The 21,751-nt window shown below is 37.5% G+C and overlaps 1 protein-coding gene and 1 long non-coding RNA gene across 3 annotated transcripts in view; one reads left to right on the top strand and one right to left on the bottom strand.

Annotated features, from left to right (window-relative positions):
- Nucleotides 1-1,206: 1,206 nt before the first annotated feature.
- SEL1L3 (SEL1L family member 3) overlaps nucleotides 1,207-21,751 on the bottom strand; it is a 37,462-nt gene continuing 16,917 nt past the window's right edge. For both annotated transcript variants that reach the window (XM_084517171.1, XM_084517170.1), the window contains exons 11-24: nucleotides 20,030-20,209; nucleotides 18,856-18,975; nucleotides 18,085-18,225; nucleotides 16,918-16,980; nucleotides 14,677-14,853; nucleotides 12,963-13,090; nucleotides 12,194-12,277; nucleotides 9,385-9,475; nucleotides 9,190-9,274; nucleotides 7,014-7,123; nucleotides 5,626-5,753; nucleotides 3,906-4,008; nucleotides 3,741-3,813; nucleotides 1,207-2,480 (exon numbers count right to left, since the gene is read on the bottom strand). In XM_084517171.1, the coding sequence (XP_084373297.1) occupies nucleotides 2,314-2,480; nucleotides 3,741-3,813; nucleotides 3,906-4,008; nucleotides 5,626-5,753; nucleotides 7,014-7,123; nucleotides 9,190-9,274; nucleotides 9,385-9,475; nucleotides 12,194-12,277; nucleotides 12,963-13,090; nucleotides 14,677-14,853; nucleotides 16,918-16,980; nucleotides 18,085-18,225; nucleotides 18,856-18,975; nucleotides 20,030-20,209 (1,650 nt within the window). In that variant the 3' untranslated portion in view covers nucleotides 1,207-2,313. The remainder of the gene's footprint in view (nucleotides 2,481-3,740; nucleotides 3,814-3,905; nucleotides 4,009-5,625; nucleotides 5,754-7,013; nucleotides 7,124-9,189; nucleotides 9,275-9,384; nucleotides 9,476-12,193; nucleotides 12,278-12,962; nucleotides 13,091-14,676; nucleotides 14,854-16,917; nucleotides 16,981-18,084; nucleotides 18,226-18,855; nucleotides 18,976-20,029; nucleotides 20,210-21,751) is intronic.
- Nucleotides 2,487-8,227, top strand: LOC311435781. Its single transcript, XR_014692401.1, has 2 exons — nucleotides 2,487-2,947; nucleotides 7,810-8,227. It is a non-coding gene; the product is annotated as an uncharacterized lncRNA (long non-coding RNA).

The following is a 21,751-nucleotide window of genomic DNA, read 5'->3' on the forward strand; positions in this document are numbered from 1 at the left end:
AGAATTATGTCACTGCTTTAACTAACCATCCTTTCCTTCTCCCTGGGAATTATATAATTCTCTAGGTTGTCAAAAAATAGCCTTCTGTGAAGGGTAATTTATTATTACTTAAGGCTTAAGTGGTACCACTTTATCGTAACGTATTTTCGTGTTAAATGTTCTTTGATAGGAATTGGCTGTAATGGTTACAATAAACAAAGACATGATTAATAACTGCTGGCGTCAAGAAATATAGGGTAGTTTTATCAATTGCCTTCTGAAATATAGATGTGAAATAACGCTTCTGGCAAGCCTCCTCAAGTCAGTTCACTAATAAAGCTGAAAGCATGAACAGACTTTGGAAAGGACAATGCGGTCAGGCCAATTGCTAATGCTTATTTATATATCGACACAACCTGGAATACAGGAACTCAACGACCTCTGTGATTTCAGCGGAGGGGTTCCAATCATACCACCGTTAATGAGCTTCCATGGGATTAATATTTTACTATGGCACTAAAAAAAAAATTTTTGTCCCTTAGGGACAGCTGCTTTTGTGACTATAGCGTATGTAATAAAATATTTTACGCACAGCTTACTACATGGTGTGGCTTGCCACGTGCGTGTTCAAACACTATTTTTGTGTGTGTGACCACTTTAACTAGATGTGACATTTGGTACGTAACTGCATGCCTATTTTGTGACAATTACTTGTTTTCAGAGGCTATACTTTTTGCAAGAGCTTTGGGATCACGATTTCACCCTATCCCAGTTTTATTACAAATGCACAATGTTTTCTTTTATTAGGTGACTAACGTGAAGTTGGGAGAATTCTTAAAATATCTGTATGCCTGTGTTAAAAAATTGGTATAATTGCAATGCTTGGCTTGAAGCTGGAACTCAGAATACTTTGGAATTTTTAGTTCTCTAGAGAAGAAATATATGCTGACGTGTAACTCTTTTATATAACTCAATCTCTTTTTGCATTTTTTTCCCATTTAACTCATTTCCTTCCTACTGAAAACTGCTACTTTTTGAATGCCGAAATAACCTCCAGGTCTGTTCTGTGAGAATGCTGTGTTCTTCGAAGAAAGTAGTGGTTGATTGCTCCATTTGAAGCAAAGAAAGCAGACACCTAGATCATGTTCCTCAAAATCTGCAATGGTAAGATACTATAAGAGACTCTCACCTGAAAGGTGCTTTAAAAAAAATCCTTCACATTTAGGCTGAATTAGAAAAATATTTTTATTTACAAGAGTAAATAATGTAGTGCAAGGAGAGTGGATTTAACCCTCAATAATAATGCATAGATTGATGCAGTTGATAAGACTGTGATCTAAATAATTTTGCATAACCTGCTTTAAAGGTCAGACCTCTCCTACAGCCACTTACCTCACAGCCTTAAATCACACAGACATTTGTACTCTATATTTATTATCCCATCTAATGTTTATCAAATAAATTGTCATTTAAACACATGTGTTGAAAAGGTATGGTCGAATATGAAAGAAATCCTTTTGAGTGCTACCTATGTAAGAAATTAAAACAAATTGTTCACTCCATGTCACCTGGTCACATTTAATTATTTTATTTATCTAATAAGGGCTCTTTCTCTAAGCAGTGGCTCTTGGATGGGGTGGGAGAAACTTTATTTGTATCCTCAGGAAAATGCTGACATTGAAACTGACATTTCAAGAGTCAGCCAATAGGACTACTATGTTATGATCATATTGCAAATCTTCCCATATTTTTGTTTCAAAAAAAAATGCTTTCTGCAAAAAAGAACTAGGATGGAATGCAAGATGTCAAGAAAGTAATTGCTATCACTGTATGTACCAAAGTCCTGGCTGGTGTTCCACGGAATTTGGAAATTGGAACTAGGCGGCTGAGTTTCACTTTTATACCATTTCCATGCTCCCAACTCAGAAAACTCTGGTAATTGCACCAGTAAGGTAAGCTCAAATGCATTAAAGGCCACCTAATAAGTTATTAGACATGTGAGTAAGGTATTTTCTTCATCAAAACCAGTGGGAATTTTGCTCATTTTTCAAGTAGGTAAAGAGTGTGCCTGTGTTCTTGTAATTCTTCAATATAATACACTATAATCATGTGTTGGGTATAGTGAGATAAGCTGTATTCTCTGTTTGGACTGGAGTGTTTAAGTTATTATGGGGTGTTTTGTTTTTTTTAAGTTACAGTAGAGAAGTTAGTCCAGTGGATTTTGGCTGCTGGGCTGCATTATTAATGCCATTAATAGGGTTGGTTGCCAGTTCTTACAGTTGTAGTTCATATCCCATCATCCTGGTAGGACACCAACCTTCAGAAAACTACACCTCAGCTGGTAACAAGAGGATTCTGAAGGTTTAACTCCTGCTCTGCTGAGTCATTTGATAAAGCAGATTCATCTTGCTGCGCTGGCTGTGTAGCATCTTCATTGCTGTTCCCTGAGGGCGAAGGCTCATCTGATGATGGTTCTGATCTTGTTCCAAGAGAATTACTAGCTACAGAAAAATGCCAAAATAAAATATTTAAAATCCTCAATGCACCTGAGACATCAATTTCCATATTTTTAAATATTATATGGATATAAAATTGCAATATAAATAAAATACTCATAGTTTAGGAAATATCAAAAGAAGAGTATCTGTAACTTTAACTTTGCCCTTCATACATACACATTAATTGATGTAACTTGAGAATGACATAGCTAGTAAGAAAAGAAAACAAGGTTTCAAAGTTATTTCCATAGTAAGCCTATGTCCTAAATGGTGTCTATTAACTAGGAAATTCGAATCTTTTTATATTTAATGTTTACAGATAGGATTATTTTTTAAATCCTTTTCCCTTTCAGTGTAGGAGACAACTTGGAAACTGACTTTTTTCTACGTTTTACAGAAGTATGTCAGAAAACAGTTTTTTCTTCTTCTAAAGAAAATAAACTTAGTGGAAGAAAATCTTTTCATAACAGGTAATGTTTATTTCACAACTTAATGATCAAGATCCTGTCTTGTGATTTAAAGGAAAATACTTGCCTGAAGCTGGCAATGCTTTTTAAATGATTCATTGTTTTTGCATGTGACTTTTTTTTCCCCCTTTCCTTAGCAATGCTGTTTTGTCTTTGACATCTTCAATGTGGTGTGAAAGAAAACGGAGTTTTAACAGACTGAAGCCTGACATTTAGTTTTCTGTCTCTTAATCACTAGTGTCTCATCAGAAAAGAGAACATACAGCTAACTCTTTAGTTCTGGACAGGAGGAATCTGCAGTTGCTGATTTTAAGTATTTACTGATTCTTTCACTGGTCTGAAGAGGCAGTGCCTGTTCCTAAGTTACTCCAGCATACTAGCTCTCTGAACCTCACTTTTACTTCCACCTTGTATCTGAATGAATTCAGTCATACATAACATGGCATGCAGTCTCATCACATATTAAAGTGACAATGTATGAAATCATACAGTCATATAATTAGTTTCCATATGGTCTCCTACAGTCAGTGCTTTTATAAAGAAGCAAGGGATTTATCAAGGGAAATTCTCCAGAAACTGACAGGCTTAAACCAGCCATCTGTGCCTCACTCACTTCATGCACTTCTTTTCATCAAAGAATGACTTGCATGACAAAGACCTTGCTCTCCATAGGGACTTCTACCAAATCTAGAATGGTTTTTTTTTTTTTTTTTTAAAGTTCTTACTGGAAAGAGTACAACATTGCTTCAATACCATTCAATACCATTTCTTCAGTTTTACTACGACAAATACTTACCAGATAGAGTCTGAAAATAGTGTACTGCAAACGCAATCAGAATTGATAAAAGAAAGGTTCCCATGAAGTATATCTGGCAGGAAGTTTAAAAATATGTTAGATCCGTGCAAAGGTGCAGTAGTGCTACAAATGAACTAGCACATGTACCAAAGGAACAATACATACCAGCGTAGACTGTAAAATAGCATTCCAGAAAACTCTCATGTAAAAATAAAGCAATGCTATTGAGCACGGACTAATTGATTCTTGGTTACTATGATTCCAGCACCTACAACCAAAAAAGATTAGAACAACTAATTAGTCGTACTTTGCAATTTTGTGGCACCTGTCATCTTGGAATCTCCAGTGTGTTTGCATTAGCACAGGAAAAACAAGCAGATACTATTATCACTATCACAGTAAAAACTCATAGAAATATCAGATTAACCTCATTAAGCACAGAATACTTTACCCTAGGAGCATATTTTTGTTTTCTGATGAGTCAACAACTAGCTACCCTACGAGCCCCTGGCTAGAATCCAGGCTACCCTTGTCAAGCAATCACAATACAACCTCATATCCAAGATACTTTGCTCTGACTCGTATGAGTCAACTGAAATCAACAGCAGTAGCACTTGTATCAAGATTAAGCCTACAAAATTCAGTTGTCTATGCAGCAGATTGGTGCCAAAAACCCCGTCAGAGACAATTAAGTACTATATAATGCACTCAGCACCCAAAGAGTGCTTTAGCTGACTAGCTGCTAGGTGTGTGTTGCGGGGTGAGCTGAGTTGCTTTCCATGAGGTAGGACTTCACCAACTAGGGGAGTTCAAAGAGTTAAATCACAAATACCATAAGCTTGAATTGATTTTTTTTTTGTAACCAAGCTGAGCAGGGGTGCATGATGTAGGATGATGGGAAGTTGCTGTGCCGCTGTCTACTCTGGATTTATTCTTACTGCAAAGCAGCTGGGTTCAGTGAAGGCAAAATTCAGGTTCAAGCTTACAATCCCAGGAAGCCCTATTTAGCTAAATGGTAATTTTATGTGGATTGGAGGTAATTTAGGGAGCAAGTTCAGACTAGCTGCAGTGAATAACAATTTTGGTGGATTGCTGATGAATCAACAAGTCGTCTCCACTCTTTTGTTGTGTTAACAACTCTCAGTGGCAAAACAGAAAAAACACCACTTATTCCTTGTTCACAGATATGTATTAACTATTAGGTTCTCCTTCCTTAAAAATCTGAAAGGCAGTTCCACGAATCCACCGAATATTCTGTAAACTTTCCATTCCCACTGTGCTTTTCTAACACGTTACTTCATCTAGGCAAGGAACCCTAAGTTCTCTTAGGTAAAGAGAGCTCTTAGGTAAACAAAACCAGAGTTCTGCAGCTGATTTCTGCACCCACAGTATTTGCGCTGCAGTTCAGACAGCAGATCCGTAACATTCTCACATGTAATATTCTGTGCCAGGACGCTCTGTGGCACAGATACACTGGAACATCTTTGCAGAAACAATAGGAAGGACTGCTATTATCCCAGTTACACACTTTTACATTCCATATTAAATTATGCTATAATTATCCTTAAAAATTGGTTTGGACAGCATACAAATTGTCAGTGCCTACCTAATGAATTACACAGAATAGGAAAAGGCCTCCTGGATCATTAAATCCAGTCCCTGCTGTTTCAGGTAACCACACACAATCAAGTCTCTCATAACAGTATATTTAGGCAGTTAAAGCATTTCAAGCATGTTGACCTTAACCTGCCTTAAATCATACCAGAGAACAAAGTTAATCATTACAGAAGATGCTGTTCTCAAAAGTAAATGCTACTCAGGGAAAAACAGAAGATGCTGATTAAGGTAAAAAAAAAAAAAAAAAAAAAAAAAAAAAAAGACTCACCTGTAATAAAGTTCCTGAAGAAGTGAAGCGTTACCAGAATGCAATGCCTGATCAATTTCCAAGTGATCCAGAATGTAGGAAGGTATGGAGTTGCCCTCTTCTATCAGAAGGGCCAAATTAAAGAAACCCTATTAATAAAAAAGCATATACATGTTTTAGTCATTTTTTCATAGGTGTATTTAAGGTATAATATAAGCATCAAGTATCTAAATTATTATAACTGTCTTCTATACATTAACTTAGCATACCATGATCTTCACTGAATAATGAGAGCCTTCCCTCCTAATCATGTACCCAGCTAAGCCCAGAAAGATGTGAAAGAATAACATTCATTTGTTGCGACAGTTTTCTGAGAAATTATTTAAAAGATCTGAGCTTTCTCACTTTTACTTGCTCACAAAAATCAAACCGTAATGTTTTATCTACCACAGAAATATAGACGGAAAGCAGGAATAAATACCTGTTCTGTTGCCATTTAACTCCCCTCTAACTCTACCTAGATCAACAGAAATCAGAACAGCGAAACTGAGAGCAGAAATTTGCTCCAAGAAATTTAAATCCTTAGTCTTAGACTTTTGCCTACTTGGGATAGCCTTAGGCATCAATATGTCTCTTCAGAGCCATGAAGATGAACACAGAGGAGATGTATTGCAGGATTCCCCATCAGTCTGGCTTGCATACTTTAAAATAACTGTTCATGTGTATCATCTTTCCTTTGCTAGTTCATCAGCCATGCTTTGTCCTAATATCCTCAAAACATATCAGAACTACACTACCTCTGATAAATTCACATACAAGATATTATCTGGACACGTTGTCAGAGGTACAGGGCAACCAGAAGATTGCATCTCAGATATTTCAGAAGGATGTGAAGGTAGAACAGGGCACTGAAATGCTGCATGTCTTTGGTAATGTAATGTGGTATATCTTTTCACTATAAAGCATTTTAAGTTGGGAGCTTCTGTTGGTGGAGTGACCAAAATTCAACCTAGTATACACTCAATATGTTCATTAAAATGGACTACTCTTCTGGTTTATTTCCTAAAAATAGCAATGGATAGAATTGGAAGAAAACTCAGGCAGTCTATTAACACTTCCCCTTGCAGTAACAAAAAATATGAAGGTCACAACAGAATCAAATCCGTCAAGGTATGGCAGCACTGAGTTAATCTCTTCACCTTAAGCTTTCAAGACACCTTAGCCGTAGGACTGTCCTTCTGTTCTAGGTCTACCTTCTGACTCCCTAGGTATCTTGAAATAATTTTAACTTATTCAGGCAAGTCTCTTCAGTGCACAGATGTAGCCAAACAGAATAACTGCTCTCAGGTGAATCTTCAGATTGTTCTAAACTCTGGTGTTTTATTAACACATTACAAGTGCAGACCTACCTGCGAATCTCCCTCTAACGCAGCTTGTGCGTACATCCGCACTGACAGCTCAAGGTCTTTAGACTGGTTCTGGTACCCGTAGTAGTAGAAATCTCCCATCTTCAAATAAGCTGTGGAAGAAACCAGTGGCACATCATTTAAAGCATTTGCAGAGAAAGAATCAAATAACCAGAAATATGGTGGAGAATTTAATAATATTTCTATTTAAAGCAGTGTATCTTTCTCTCTGATTGTCTCTATGACTGCTTCACATTTGAATGACTACTGAAAATATTTATTCTAGCTGAAATTTCTCATGATTGCTCTTTAATAAATTAATACAGTGAATGATTTTGCTACTTTTACAAAAACAGACTTAGAGACTTCACACTGTATTCCCTCTTCACTTGCTGATTCTGTCTTCAGGCAACCTGTAGCCTTATTATTCAGGTTAGCCTTACTAACTTGATAAGTCTTACAACATGCTGCTTAAGAGCTTGTCATGTGCCTATCTCTTTGGTAGTTGAACACACCCCAAAAGTTACAGAGGTCTGCTGCTGATAATGTCATTAGTTTCAGATCAAATCCGACCCAGGACAACTGTAAGGGTAGAGTTTTCCCGGTCTAGAAGGAAGCAATGCCCAGCAAATACTTTACAAATATCTTTCTCTCATCCTGCATAGTACTGAAATGCTGCAAAGGACTAGAGCATTGGCTCACTGCACTAACCTATACTAAAGAATTTATAAATTTCCATGCTAAGCTGTGCCAAAATGGTTTAGAAATACTTCTAAACCTTGCTTTGTGTGTCTTGCAGTTATCTGGAAGTCCACTGTAAAACTGGTGGCATTATAGCAGAGGTTTTCCAGGAAGCAAGTCAGTCCCAACAGCAAAGGCAGAAAGACTACATGGAGTGACTGCCACAGACGCAGAGTGGTAGGTCACGAACACTGCAGTGAATCATAATGAGGAGAGCTCTTGACTGTATCAGCCACGTCATTCCAGCCTCGTTTTAAGAACACTCCAGGAATAAGCACTGGCCTTGAAGTTATCCTGCACTGCACTGACCCTGTAAGCCCTGGGAATCTCTGCTGCTTGGGTTAGACTTTCTCAGCCCCAAGACCTAGAGTGGGGATTCAATCCTCTGCTACTGCAGAAAGAGGCCTCAGATAAAATTCCCTCCTTATGTTACCCATGTGAAAAAAGTAATAAAGTTCTTCCTTTGATAAAGTCAACAAGTCTTCTCTCTTTTCCTTCAATGGAATTACAGTCTCACTCCAGGAGTCTGAACTTCAGAAGCTTCTCTAATATAAGATTTCACCTGTCTATAAAGTCAAAACTGCACCTTGCTAAAGCATCAACAAACTCCTCACAAAAGCTAACAGGGTCTGTCAGCTCCTGTGGCTTTAGACTCTGTCAACGTGGTGTTTAGTTCCAATGCTGCTACATATTTAAATAGCTTGTATTATTTTTAGACTGCACTTTTTCATGTGCTTATTACAAAGCACTTAAACTTTCTTGTGAGACAATCAGATGAATGTATGGAAGTACTTAAAAAACTCTTTACAAGACACCAGAATGACTTACTCAACAAAGTCTCTGATGTACTAAAATTTAAGACCAGAGGAATTTATCTTATACATGAATAAACCTTCTCTTCCAGAAAGGGATACCTTTTGTTTTACAGAGACAGAGAATCCTTCAGTTCCCCCACGGTTATCTGTGCCTATGTTGATAAACTCTGTACCCTAATAGAAAACTCATAATAAATTAGATAAAGAATCCTTTAGCCTCCATTCGTTTCTCATGACTCAATTATGATATGGAAGTGTATTAGCTTTTGGATTTTCTCTTTGATAAACTGAACAGCATGAGCTCTTAAAGTCTACTGCTACTTTTTTTTTTTCTTAAATGTTGAGTCAATTGCTCAGGCTCTTAAAGGTCTGGCCTGCTCTAAGCTTAGCTTTTTTTTCTTCTTTTCACATTTTATCCCACAAAAGGAAAATTCTCTGAAAAATTGTGCTGAAATACAACACTTAAAACACTTACTTTCTAATATTCCTATCAAAACACTGAAAAAGAAGTCTGTAAGCATGGATTACTCTTCCCTTAACTCGCTTACTCACACAAAAGTTGCAACAGATGTAGTTTTTGAAATAAAATTAAAAAAAAATCAGAAAGAATTCCTTATACATACCAAATGAGGGTGCATTGATTTGAGACGCAGAGAAATTGTAGTATCTCCAAACACAATCAGTTGCTAGGTATTTCCTTGCTAGTTCCTGGAAAGAAAATGAATTCATCCATTTATAACACACAGGAGATATTAGGATAATGTTATTACTAATAGGTGTTCCTTTTAGGGTACTGAGATGTGAATACATTTACTTACTGGTCTTTCTTCACAGAGGTGTGCTAAATTTGACTGTGACACTTCAATCCCAGTTTCAGCTGCTAGAACATAATGTAGCAGAGCTTCATGCCTAATGTTTGATAAAACAGATTAGTGAAAAACCTAACAAAATCACAAGTGTTTCAGTTATAGTTAAAATTAATACCTAAACTGATAAAATCACCTAGGAGCAAAATTGGGTATGAGGCTTAAAAACAAGAGGCTGGTGAACTCATGCAACAGCTACATCTACTGTCAGCACTTGGTGTAACAAGCATTGCTGGATCTCAAGAATTGCTTTATCTCTTGCATTGAAACTAGACTGGCTCCAGTGTGCATTTACTCTTTTGAGATGAAAGATTGGTGATAAAGCTGTACTGACATTAAACCAAATTAACTTTTTGAATGTTTTGGAAAAAAACACATTCTTAAAAGATTCTTTTGCTGTGTGATTAAAAAAAATAAATCTAATATTAACATACTTGTATTCATATCTGTCAAAAATTCATCTGAGTATATCTTTGGTACACTTTATCTTTTGCCAATTTATTTATGTGACTTTGTTGTTCTGTCTTTTTAGACAGACTTTTAGACTTTTTGGAACAGAAATTTTCTCCCATACTTGAACACGTAAGAGAACAGTCTCAGTCCCTCTATGAACATTAGGCATTTCATTTACTGTAAAGCTAGTAATAAAAGATAATTTTGCATTTTCAATGCAGCATTTCAGTGTAGCAGTACAGCACGACAGCACTGCCCATGATTCCAGAGGACATCATCTCTTTCATATCTCTTTCATGTTCTCTGTCCCTCATCTACTCAATAGTGTGAAGACCACACTTTCAGAAAAAAAGAAGTTTCAAAATAAAAAGCCTTTTTCCTGCTACTTTATGTACTACTTTGTGCATCTTTTTCCTATTAGACTTCCTACTGAAATCTCTGAATTAGTCTCTGAAGATCAAACAACCTCGATTCTCATAGGTGTGTTTGACATGCAGCAGCTAACAGCAGTAACTGAGGAACAGGTATTATTTGGTCTGCTTGGCAGTGTAACAATGCACAACTGCGCAAGATACATGAACAAATATTCAGAGGCAAAGATTTATTTAAGAGTGTGTTCATGTTGAAAAGAGAGATGACCACCAGACCAGTGTTTTTAAGTGACTGCCCCATACACTTCCATTCTCTGGCACCTAAAGCGGGTGTCTAGCAGATTCTTCCTCCTACCTGCTGATACCAGACTTTTTGGTAACTTAATGCCCTACCTTTTGGGATCTGAGTGCCCTGTGAAGTGCATATGACTTTCTTGGGACCGTACTCAGGGTGAACTGGGTAAAGCCACAGGTTGTACATCAGAACCTGTACAGAAATGGTAACTTGAGATTTTTTCAGTGCTGGAAAGTGAGGTCAGTTCTCAGGAGAGCCTGTGATGGACCAAATATAAAAATAACTTCTGCCAGGAACAGGTTACTTCGAAACAGTCCACTGTTTCTTGAAGATCTTCTAGGTCCAAAGCATTAAGTGCTAGCAGGGGCAGCCTGCATGGCTAAAAAGGCTGTTGTCTTAATTGTGTGACAGTTTCTACAGTCTCATGCCTGCACGTACAGTATCTGGTGCTTATGCCTACAGGTCACTAGGACAGCTGAGTGCATGGTGAATTCACTTGTAAAGTGCCTTGCCTACTACTAGAGACTATGGCTAACTTGATGAACACTGACAAGGCATGTCTTATCTCAGCATTACGCATCACTACTCCTTGCACTGCATTGTTACTTCTCACTGCCTTGAGGCTTATGTTCCTGTTTGCTAGCTAAAAAGTCACATGAAAATTAAAATGTGAAGTAAAACATTATGGTTTCATTGTTTGGGTTTTCCCTCAGACTGTTTCTTATCAAGCCCAGAAAGGCCCCGGTGCAAAAGCAACTATTGCCTGCATCGTCCTGAGGCAGCATGCACTTACTCAATAATGTACTTTCAGAAACTCTCCTGAATTTCAAAATGGTGCGGGCCTTGCCAGAAGTACCTGGGAAAGGTACTTCCCACGCACATGGGAAAGGAAATTTTCTAATAAACCACAGAGTCTACTGTGCAAAACAAAAAATTATATAGAAGAGAGAAAATGTGTGTTTTTTTAGGGACAGAGTGGAAAAAAAAGAAGTGAAAGGCATTACTCTGGCTAATCCAGTGCCCATTACATACAGGAGTACTACCAGATGAAAAGCACAGATAGCAGAAGACAAAAAAAAAAATGACCGGCCCTGCTGTTTCCTGCACACAGTCTAGTGCAGAAACTCTGCCATACTACAATCCAAAGCGTATGCCGATTTCTAGATATCCCTTGAGGAGACTGTTACCTTTGAAAACAAGACTGGAAAAATCTCCAAGAACATAGTGAGCTTAACTAATAGGAGCATTTTATTTACACACGGGTTTAGTTTGTCTTAACATTTTATCTATACTCCTTGGGATGATCAATACCTTCCTTCACAACCTGCATACAGGGGCCCTCCCATTGTTTGCTCCACTAATTTATATACAACCACTTGTAATGTGAGTTTGTGGGCTCTAGATGCAACACTATTTCACTCCACAAACTCTCTCTCTTTTTCTCTTTTGATCCTGTCAAAATGGTTGAATTACACTTCAGGTCAACTCCTGCTTCCCTGTATGTCAATAAGTGTTTTGACACAGATTTCAGTGGTGCTACTAGTATTTTTTTTGATGCGATGGCCCAATGTTAATTGTTTTATCATGCTATCAAGTAATAAAAAAATGGAACATGAACTTGAAGAGAACAGAACAAACATACCATGAGAGTTCCAGATAAGCATTGAGTGCTTTTCTGATGACGTGACCTAAGTAACCGTTCTTCTCTGCAATATGTTTTGCCCAGCTGTAGAGAAAAGGACAAACAAAGAAATAAGAACAGCTGTGCTGCAGTAATGTTATCCCAACTCACATTGACGTGAAGGACACGAAGGATATGGGATCACCTTCTGACTTATTTCATAAAATAAACTGCGGGATTTCACAGTAATTGCTGCATCAATCATGCAGGTGTTGACTGAATGAGAACATAATTATCCGTTCATTTCCATGAACGTACCAGAGACGTCCTGTGCTTTTTCTTGGCCAAATTATTTGATTTTTTGAAAAACAAAATCAAAAAACCTTAGTGATATAAGTGCTATAATTTCTTATCAGTCTTTTTATACCACGTTGAAAGCTGGTCATCTCTCACTAAGGAAATATGTGCTGTTTTGTTACACACAGTGTTTTTTTTATTTTTTATTTCCCTTGGAACAACTCGGAGAGCCTACATACTTGTGCATCTAGAAGTTCACCAGAAATACTCAGCATCACTCAAAATCTACTGGGCATTTAAATAATACACATACTCATGGGGATCAAACTTTACTGCAAAAGAATTCTTTTTTCAGGGAGGTCAGTAAGATGAAGTAAAGGATATTTTGACTTAAAAGATATTTTTGACTTAATTGTGGACTTAAAAATCATCAATAATCAAAATAATCCCACCAGAAATATATTCTCCTTTAACAAATGATTTCATTTCTTACATTACAGCTTTTTCTGGATCTCTGGGGAAGTCTTCCATATTTCCTGTGATGTAGTACAGAGAACATCGTAAAGTCCCTTCTATATGTCCTCCTTGAGCAGCTTTATAGAAATAGTGCGCAGCTACTGTCTGCAAAGAAACAAGACAAAACTAGCAACTCCATATTATTAATGCTTATTGAGTTTTGCTTCCCAAGTCTTGTTTTATTAAATAAATTCAAAGCAGAAGTTGGCTAGTGCAGGCCAACCACTTTTAATTGCTTTTAGTGTACTTAAGTGAAATGAATTCCTTTCTTCAACTTTTAAGCGTTTAGGCCAGAAAAGATTTTAAAAACCTGAACTTTTGAACAATAAACAGAAAAGTGTCTAAACATACAACTGACACCTGGTAGTATACAAACTTTACGGAACTAAAATTAGGTACTAGTAGAGAAATTAATAAGGAACCCTGGAGAACAGACACAGGCTGGGACTTTTACAATGGCGAGACCTAAGTGAAGGCTGGGGAGCAATAGTAATGCTCAGGATGCCTTGCTGTGCACAACTGTGCTTCTCAAGTCTCTGAAACTTTTATAAAAGGTAACTCAGACTGAGCCGGCAGGGACAGAGCCATAAAAGCAGGAAGGCTGTGTGACTCTGTGTCTTACCCTTAGAAAGAGCAACCTGTAATGTAAACCAAAGCAACATACAGCCTGAAATAACTTATTTCAGGAATTTTTAAACTATCTGTATCTGTTTTCTGTGAGCGATCAATGACTTCAGAGTATCCTTCACTGCCATAACAAAGTACTTCCTTCCCATAGCTTTGATCAGTAATGAAACCTGGGCACTTTTAAGGGTACTCTTACAGCCAGACTGCTCTGAACAGTGTATTTCAGTCCCCAGGGAAGGAAAACATGTTTGTCAAAAGCACATGTTGGTGAGCACTGCTGCTGGCAGCAGAAATGCTCGCTGTCTGGAGTACATCCAGATCTCAGAACCCACAGGCCACGCTGAAGGCTTCGTTTAGCTCTGAGCACAAGGTCTGCTTGCATTTCTTACAGCCTGCCTCGCTATGTTTGTGCTGTTGGTTGAGAACTACCTACACACAGCATTTTTTGCAAAGATAATTAATGGAAATATAATCAAAGTAAACCTTTCTTGGTAGGGAAAATACATGGTACTTACTGACACACACAAAATTAAACGGGCTATATCACAGGAAGACACAGTGGCAAAACACTGCCATCTACCATGGTTATGCTAAATAGCTACATTTGTGAGTCTGGCTTAGAAGTCTTTTAATGCAGTGCCGAAGTTTGCAGAAGCAATGTGAATACAGCATAGGTGCTTACAAGTTCAGGGACAAGATTCTGTTGCTTTTTTCTATTGGGGAAAACATCCTTCCCCGTAAAGTACCAGGGAAGTCATCAGTGCTGAGAAACTAGTCTGCTTGACCCAGGAGTGGCAAAATTAGGAGCTAATTTTACCTGCAACTGCTTTGCTTCTAAACTTAAGGAGCACAAACACACACGAAGAAGCACAGCTGAGAAATTTGAGTAACATCACTTTCTCTCTCTCTGAGCAATCTGACTGAATTGCCCACTACCACTCTTCTCTGTGACAAAAAGCACCAAAAACTGTCTCAGAATAAACATAGCCATCTCAAGAATGAAGTCAAAATTTGTAAATTGGGCCCCAATGTAAAGAAAATAACACTACAGAATATTTACTCACTTGATTTCTACTGGGTACTCCAGGGTAAATCCCATCTAAATAAAGGACACCAAGGTTGTAAGATGCATCTGGATTCCCCAGTTCTTCAGCAAGTAACCAGTGTTTGGCTGCTTTTCTGTAGTCTCTTTTAAAGTTGTGGTAATACCATCCCAGTCCATTCACTGCTTGTGGCAAGCCCTTAGGGAAGAAGGAGAGCAGTCTCAGATCATGCATCAACTCTGCCTTGGGTCACATTGCAATTTCAACCTGCTGCCCAATTTTGGGTCTTGTCACGAGCTTGCCTGTCTGGACATCTGGCACATACATCCAGTCAAAATTCCCATTGGGATGGAGATATAAAAGATTTGCCTTTTTTCCCCTCCCACTTCTTTTCCTTATGGCCTCATGTTGACCACAAGAGATTATAAAGTCACTCCCTCAGAGCCTCCCACTGCTCATTAAGGAATGATTCCACCCTGAAACCCAGCTACTTTGTCTTCTTATTTTACAGAGCCTCAGCTATGTCTGCATTCAGACCCGTACTTGGTGACAGGAACAAACTGTGAAAGTTTTTCACTGATTTCCTCTACAAAGCCTAAACGAGAGAGGTATCCTTGTGTGCATCTGCAGTGGAGCTAAGGGAAGGCGATAAGAAAAAACAGGGAGATAACTGCACTTCCAGACAGGATTAGCAATCAAAAAAACCCGCTTCTTTTAAACTCGAACATTTCTGTAAGAATAAATAGGAAGCAATTAACACAGAATTTTCCAGTGCTCTCAAAACATGGCTACGTGGTTTATTTGACTAACCCCACATAGATCTTTTTAATACCGTGCAACACAATGAGTTGCATCGTTAACTCAGTAAGCACAGATTGTAAGGAGAAAATCTTCCTGGGACACAGTTTTTATTTTGGCTGCAGTGAGTCACTGTCTCCTTGTACAAACTCATGTCGTGGATCATACGGTGGCTGTAAGTTTGCCAGCAGTTCAAATTACTCAGCACCAACAGATAGGGTTGGACATGCTATTTTCTCTTATTTGAGAATGGATGTTTAATAGGAATCCTGCCAGAAACAGTGACATAAGGTAAAAGCTACCTAAAAAAAAGTCTCAGTGCACAAATCCAAGCTATTTGCTTGCTACTGTCTGCCAAAAGCTTCTACACTGCACAGTCTCTTTCTGTGACCTCTGTAGTAAGTACTGTATACTACTGGCACTTAGGAAGGCCCTCTGGAAAAGGATTTATTTTCCTTTCAAATTGGAACAGTGTTGCTTGCTTAGTCATTAAAATCCAAAAGCAGTTCAACTTTTCAATAATTATGGTGTTCTTTTTCTACAGAAAATGTACTTGGGAGAATAAAAACTTAAGTATCTGAGCCTAGCAAAGGTAAGCAAATTGTTGTCTCTAGGCTGTTCCCAGAAATTTGCTCTTCAGATCCCGAGTTAAGGGATATTTGTCATATTGTGAAAGCTATTCTGTTTATTCAAGTCTTTCCCAAACTGTCAGAAGAACAGGTAGTCTCTCGTGTTTCAAAGAGATGACAGACACAGTAGTTTCTTGGTGGTGGTCCATAATGAAGTCCCATGGACATTACCAGAAATTTAACTAGTTCTGGTTTTCTGGAACAAGGAAGGTAACCAAGATCTAGGTACTTCTTTTTACAAAGCAAGGTAAGAAACAGATCATAGCCTGCGTAACCTGACAGCACTAGATCAACAAAAGGAGCAAGGCTCCTCTTCTCCGTGGTGCCTGTCAATGTTTTCCCCAGCCATTAAAAAGTTAGAAGACTTTGGGACATCCTTATCTTCTCCTTGACATAGGAGAGATGTCCAGAGAGAGCAAGTATGGCCTTTTTTACATTCACCAGCATCCACCTACAGAGACTGGCATGTCAAAAACTCAAGCTTGGTGGGCGCTTTCATGAAAAAATATTTTTAGTATGGTCTAAAACAAAATGCTTCGGAACGCGAGACAAAAACATACTCCTGGATAAACTACTCACTCCCTAAGTCACTTAACCATCAGCAAGTTCAAAAAGACGTAAGGAAAGAAAACTCTTTTTCTTATGTAAGTTTGGCTGATTTTTGAGTGTTCTACTCCCTCAGTTAGGGAAAATAAGTCTTTCGACATTCATGGTGAAAGCAACTGGAAAACCAACTATTTTTTACACAGAATTATTATACGTATTTCATATAAAGCAGAGATCATTAGTATTAGCACCTCTCATAGTAGTTTTGTGACAAAATATAGTATTTTACCTTGGCTGCTGCTTTCTTCATCAATTCTAATGCAAGCTTTGTGTTCTTCTTCACACCTTGGCCCTAGGAAATGGATATATGAAATAATCATTGTTTACAAATGCAGAATACAGGCTAATGAAAATTCACATCATTTAAAATGCATTTTAACATTGATACTGTTATTTACTAGATGCCATTCAGCTTCAAAAAGCTACAATTTAAAATGCAGCTTTGTGCCCATCCTTCATTCACAGCTTTACAAAACCTTAATGATCCAGTCTAGGAAAAATTATTTCACCATATGATCCACATGATTTTTATGGGTAAATAATATCACACACATTTAATTTTAAGCGGCCAAGGAAAAATTAATAGTATCATGGATTGTTCACAATTTGGTAATGTATAAGAGCTCTCAGCTTGCCTGAAAAAGGATGTCAGAGTGCCTCCAGAGGAAATACACAGATGTTATGCTGATGATGTCCATATAAATAAATTCCAGACACAGGTCAAATAGACTACGGATGCTCAAAATTAACACAAACAAAACTTAAGCAAACATTTTGCAGAGAACAGCCTTCCAATGTCAAAGGAATGAGATGAACATCTAGCAGATCTGTACTAGTATCTCTAGTTTTTCATATTGTAGACTGTCTTATGGACAACACAGTTTAGCTGATACCGCTTATTTGACTCAGCTGGGGTTGGACCTGAGTTTAGCACCTATTGTCTATTGCTTCTAGTAGGGAAAAAATAACTTCATCGGGGACAATTAACACCTGCTCAAACAAAATCCCGACTTAGAGATCTAATAAAGGGCATTCTAAGACATTATAAGAAAGGATCAAACTTTCACCTACAACTCTACATCCAGGCCTTTCCCTGCTACTTGTTCAGATATTTTGAGCTAACAAGCTGCTAGGAATAATTAGGGTCTAGAATTTAGGTGGTGTTTTGATCCTAAATCTGGTCTAGGAACAAACTGACTAAACTCATTTTCACTTGTTCTTTTTAATAGTTTTTTGACATAGCTGGTAAAAATCAACACCAGCTCTATTGAATGGTTTTCAGAGTAAATCCAAAATCACCCACGTACACTCTCACAACGCATCACTGTGGATAATTCAGAAACATGGATGTTTCTAAGGAATGATTTTTGAAGTGAACACATGAAACATGACTTACCTTAAACAACACAATGGCATAATCGTATATTAACACTGGATCTTCTGTTTCTGTTGCACCCTTTGCATACCATTCTATTGCTGCTTCAGGATTTTTTGCCACTCCTTGCTGGCCCCAAAACAGCATCTGAGCCAGTCGTTGCTAAAAGAAAACAAGGTAAACACCAACATCATAAATATTAGTACTGAGATTGGAATTTCCAGTGGAACCAACTTTTTCAGGCTTAGATGGACTTTAAACATGTGAAGAAACTAGTTATGTGTCCTTAATAGTTTGGAAGCAACTAGAATCAGGAATATTCATGGGATTTCCCAACGACGGAATGTACTGATAACAAACCTCCTTTTATAGCTTTAAAACCTCCTTTTAATGGCTTTTATAGACCATGAAAGTCTGGCTTGATGTAAGTGCCAAGGTATGTGATAAAGGCAGTGGTAAATGCATGCAAATGATCCAGTACTACAACACTGCTGCTGATCTGACTGCATCACGTCAAATACAAATCCAGGGAAAATGATCAGACAAGGAGTTTGCTAAGTCTCAGTAACTCTTGCCTTTTACCTTCCTTTGTTGTTATAGCTGTTTACATGGTCACTAGACATTACCTGACAAAAACAAGGGATATAGTTCAAGCTTATAAATAACAAGTAATTCCAGGTTTATAGAGAAAAAGTCTGCTTCACTCTTCTCTGCATCTTTCACAGGTAGTCTACAAATGCACATACATACGTGTGTATAAAATCAAGAAGGAAGAAAAGTATTACTTTATACCTGTGCAGCTGCATTTCCTCTCGTTGCTTCATGCTTTAACCACATAAAGACATCACCATTTTCTTTTGTTTGAGCTTTTAGCAGTTCATCATCCATCAGCCTTATAGTCTCAACAAATGCCTGAAGAGTAGGTGAACAGAATAAAAAATATTACAAAGGATTTCATACACCTGCCCTCCAATGAAAAAGGTGCCTGTTTCCTATTTCTCCTTAAAAATTCAGTGGTCAATTCTGAGTTTTAAAATTCTCACCACCTCTTTGCTGGCCAGAATGTTAAGGGACACCCTTACATCAGTTACAGTACAAAATCGTAAGTTCACTCTACTTTGGAAGAGTCTGGAGAAATATCAACAGCAGAAGAAAGTCTCAGTTTTAAAAGCACAAAGTGATTTTGTTGACTGAATTTAAAACAAAAGGAATATAATTTTCTTTTTCTTTTTTGTTTTCTTTTTTATTTTTTTAAGGCTTTTTAGTTTGTACAGAAATCTCTCCCAAAACAAAACAAAACAAAAAAATGGCTGGCAGACAGCTTAATGAAGACATGCCCTACAATGCAGTGTTTGTACCTAGGTGATTCTCTGCTTGTTCTTCAGCAAAGTCTATTGTTTATATAATAACCAGTAATCATTCTTTCAGAATTCTAGTACTGGCCTACCTTGAATAGTCTTTACAGATAAAGCTGTGCTATCTGCTGCTCAGCACCTAGTTCTGAGGTCATTTTGCCATAACTTTATCTCTTCCCATAGGTATTTAACAGCCAAATCTTTTACATTTGATTATAGAAAAGGTAGAAGTACTGAGAGGATAATTCATATTTCGCTTGAACTTCCTGATGGTTGGCTGCTGAAACAGCAGACCAGATGTTTAATAATGATGGCCAGTAATATTAATGATTAAAGATCTGAGTGAGGTATTAATGCCCAGAAGCAAGACTTACACTTTACTGAAAGATATACATGTGGACAATTCTGGGGATTTTTGATTAATTTTGATGTGTTTTCCCCCTTCCCATGAAATGAAGTAATGATACATGTAATTTGGGGGATTTTATAACAATCAGATGTGTTAATAATTGTAAATGAAGACTAGAATATTCTGTTCACATAATTAATATTAACATATGAAAAGTAATTTGCAATGAAAATAAATCCAGATACACTTAGAATTCTTTTACCTGTTCCCCTTTTATAGTGTGCTGATCCAAGGATGTCTTTATTGCAATATTACTGTAATAAGCATACGACAGCTCCAAATCAATTGGATAGTTATTAATGCCTTGGTAATGTTTATAGCCAAGATTCATCACAGCAAGTCTTTCGTTCCCCTGAGCACCAACCAAACTATACAGCAGTCCCTGGCAAAAATCAACAAAAAAACCACGCATGAATTCACTGCATATCTCATACATTTAGCATCTTTGCGATTTACAGGGAACAGAGAGTTCATAATGGTAGCTGATATACTAGCTATATAATGTAAACACAGTAACAGAATCAAGCATGATTCCAAAGTAGCTGAAATTTCCCTTATATGCAAAGAAAGCTTTGAAAGAGAAGTTAGATTCTCTAATTCCTTTTAAAATATCGCCTTTACACTGCAACTGCTAAGTGTGTGGTGATTTTTAATGCCACTTTAATATAGCGTTAATTATATGCTGATACTTTTTATACTTGTCAGTGACTTATTTCTATTGTTACTGACATCAACTAGAGTTTTAGCACTGAATTCAGTGAAAACAGATGAAGGCTAACAAACAGCATGTAAAAACTTTACCCTAAGAATCTGACAGGACGAGGAGGTTGGGACTTGCAGCTTACAAGATTTTAGCACAAAGCTCCCTCGAGCTACACATTATTTGGTGCTAGAAGTGGTCTAGGTACTGCACATTTGCCAACGTTATTTTCAACAGCACTACAATTTTTCTCCTGCGCTGCAATAAAAACAGCAGTGCCCCATCTGCACTGGGTATTAAATTATTTCCTACGCTATATGAAGCAGATCCAATAAAGCAACTTGTTAGCCTCCATAATTAGTAATAGGTACACTTTATAATTAGGGTATTAAAAAACGGTTCCTGTCTCAGGTTTCTTGGGTTTGTGAAACACAAGTCAACTTGGTCTCTTAGGATTTCTTTTGATTAGGGTCCAGTAACTACATTAGGCAGATCTGTTATTCTTTACAAGCATTTTACCTTACACTATTATATCATCGTTAAATATCTTTTGGCATTTTCAGTACAGCCCTCTTCCAGTGACAGATACACTTTTCATTTGACCTTGCAATGGACTCCAGAAACATTTCAGTTACTTGTAACCTGCCCAAGAAGTATGGAGTTCACAGTGCGGTTGCTCAGCTGAAGCACAGTCATTTTTTTTCCCCCAAAATATTAAGGTATTTCCCTACTCTACCCAATTTTAGACACCTACAAGTAACCTAGATGGTTTCAGAAGCTGCCACTTTTTTTTTTTTTTTTTTTAACTACTGAACGTAAATTCTTAAAACCAAAGATTTAACTACTAAGACTTTGGATTGCAGTTACCAGGTCTCCACCACAGAAACATTAACTATCTAAACCTTTCTACTGTGGTTACCTTTAATAATTTGATCATATACTCAGTGCCACATTTTTGTACAGAGTACCATGGGACTTCTTTTCTGACTCTGCTATGCAACCTTTTCACTTCAGGAGATTTGCCTGAAGATAGATTTTTTTCATACCCATCTACAAAGGATGACTTGAGTGTTACTCCCTCATCCTATGTCCTCAGCAACTGGGAAAAGAAGCATGTTCTATGCCATTCACCTTACCACCACTTTCAGGTCTTATTAAATCATTCATTTCCCTGCTATAAGGACTTCATTAAGACTTCACTTCCATTGGGTTATTTAGGAGTAA

This window comes from Aythya ferina (genome assembly GCF_964211825.1).
Source record: "Aythya ferina genome assembly, chromosome: 4".
Lineage (NCBI taxonomy): Eukaryota > Metazoa > Chordata > Aves > Anseriformes > Anatidae > Aythya > Aythya ferina.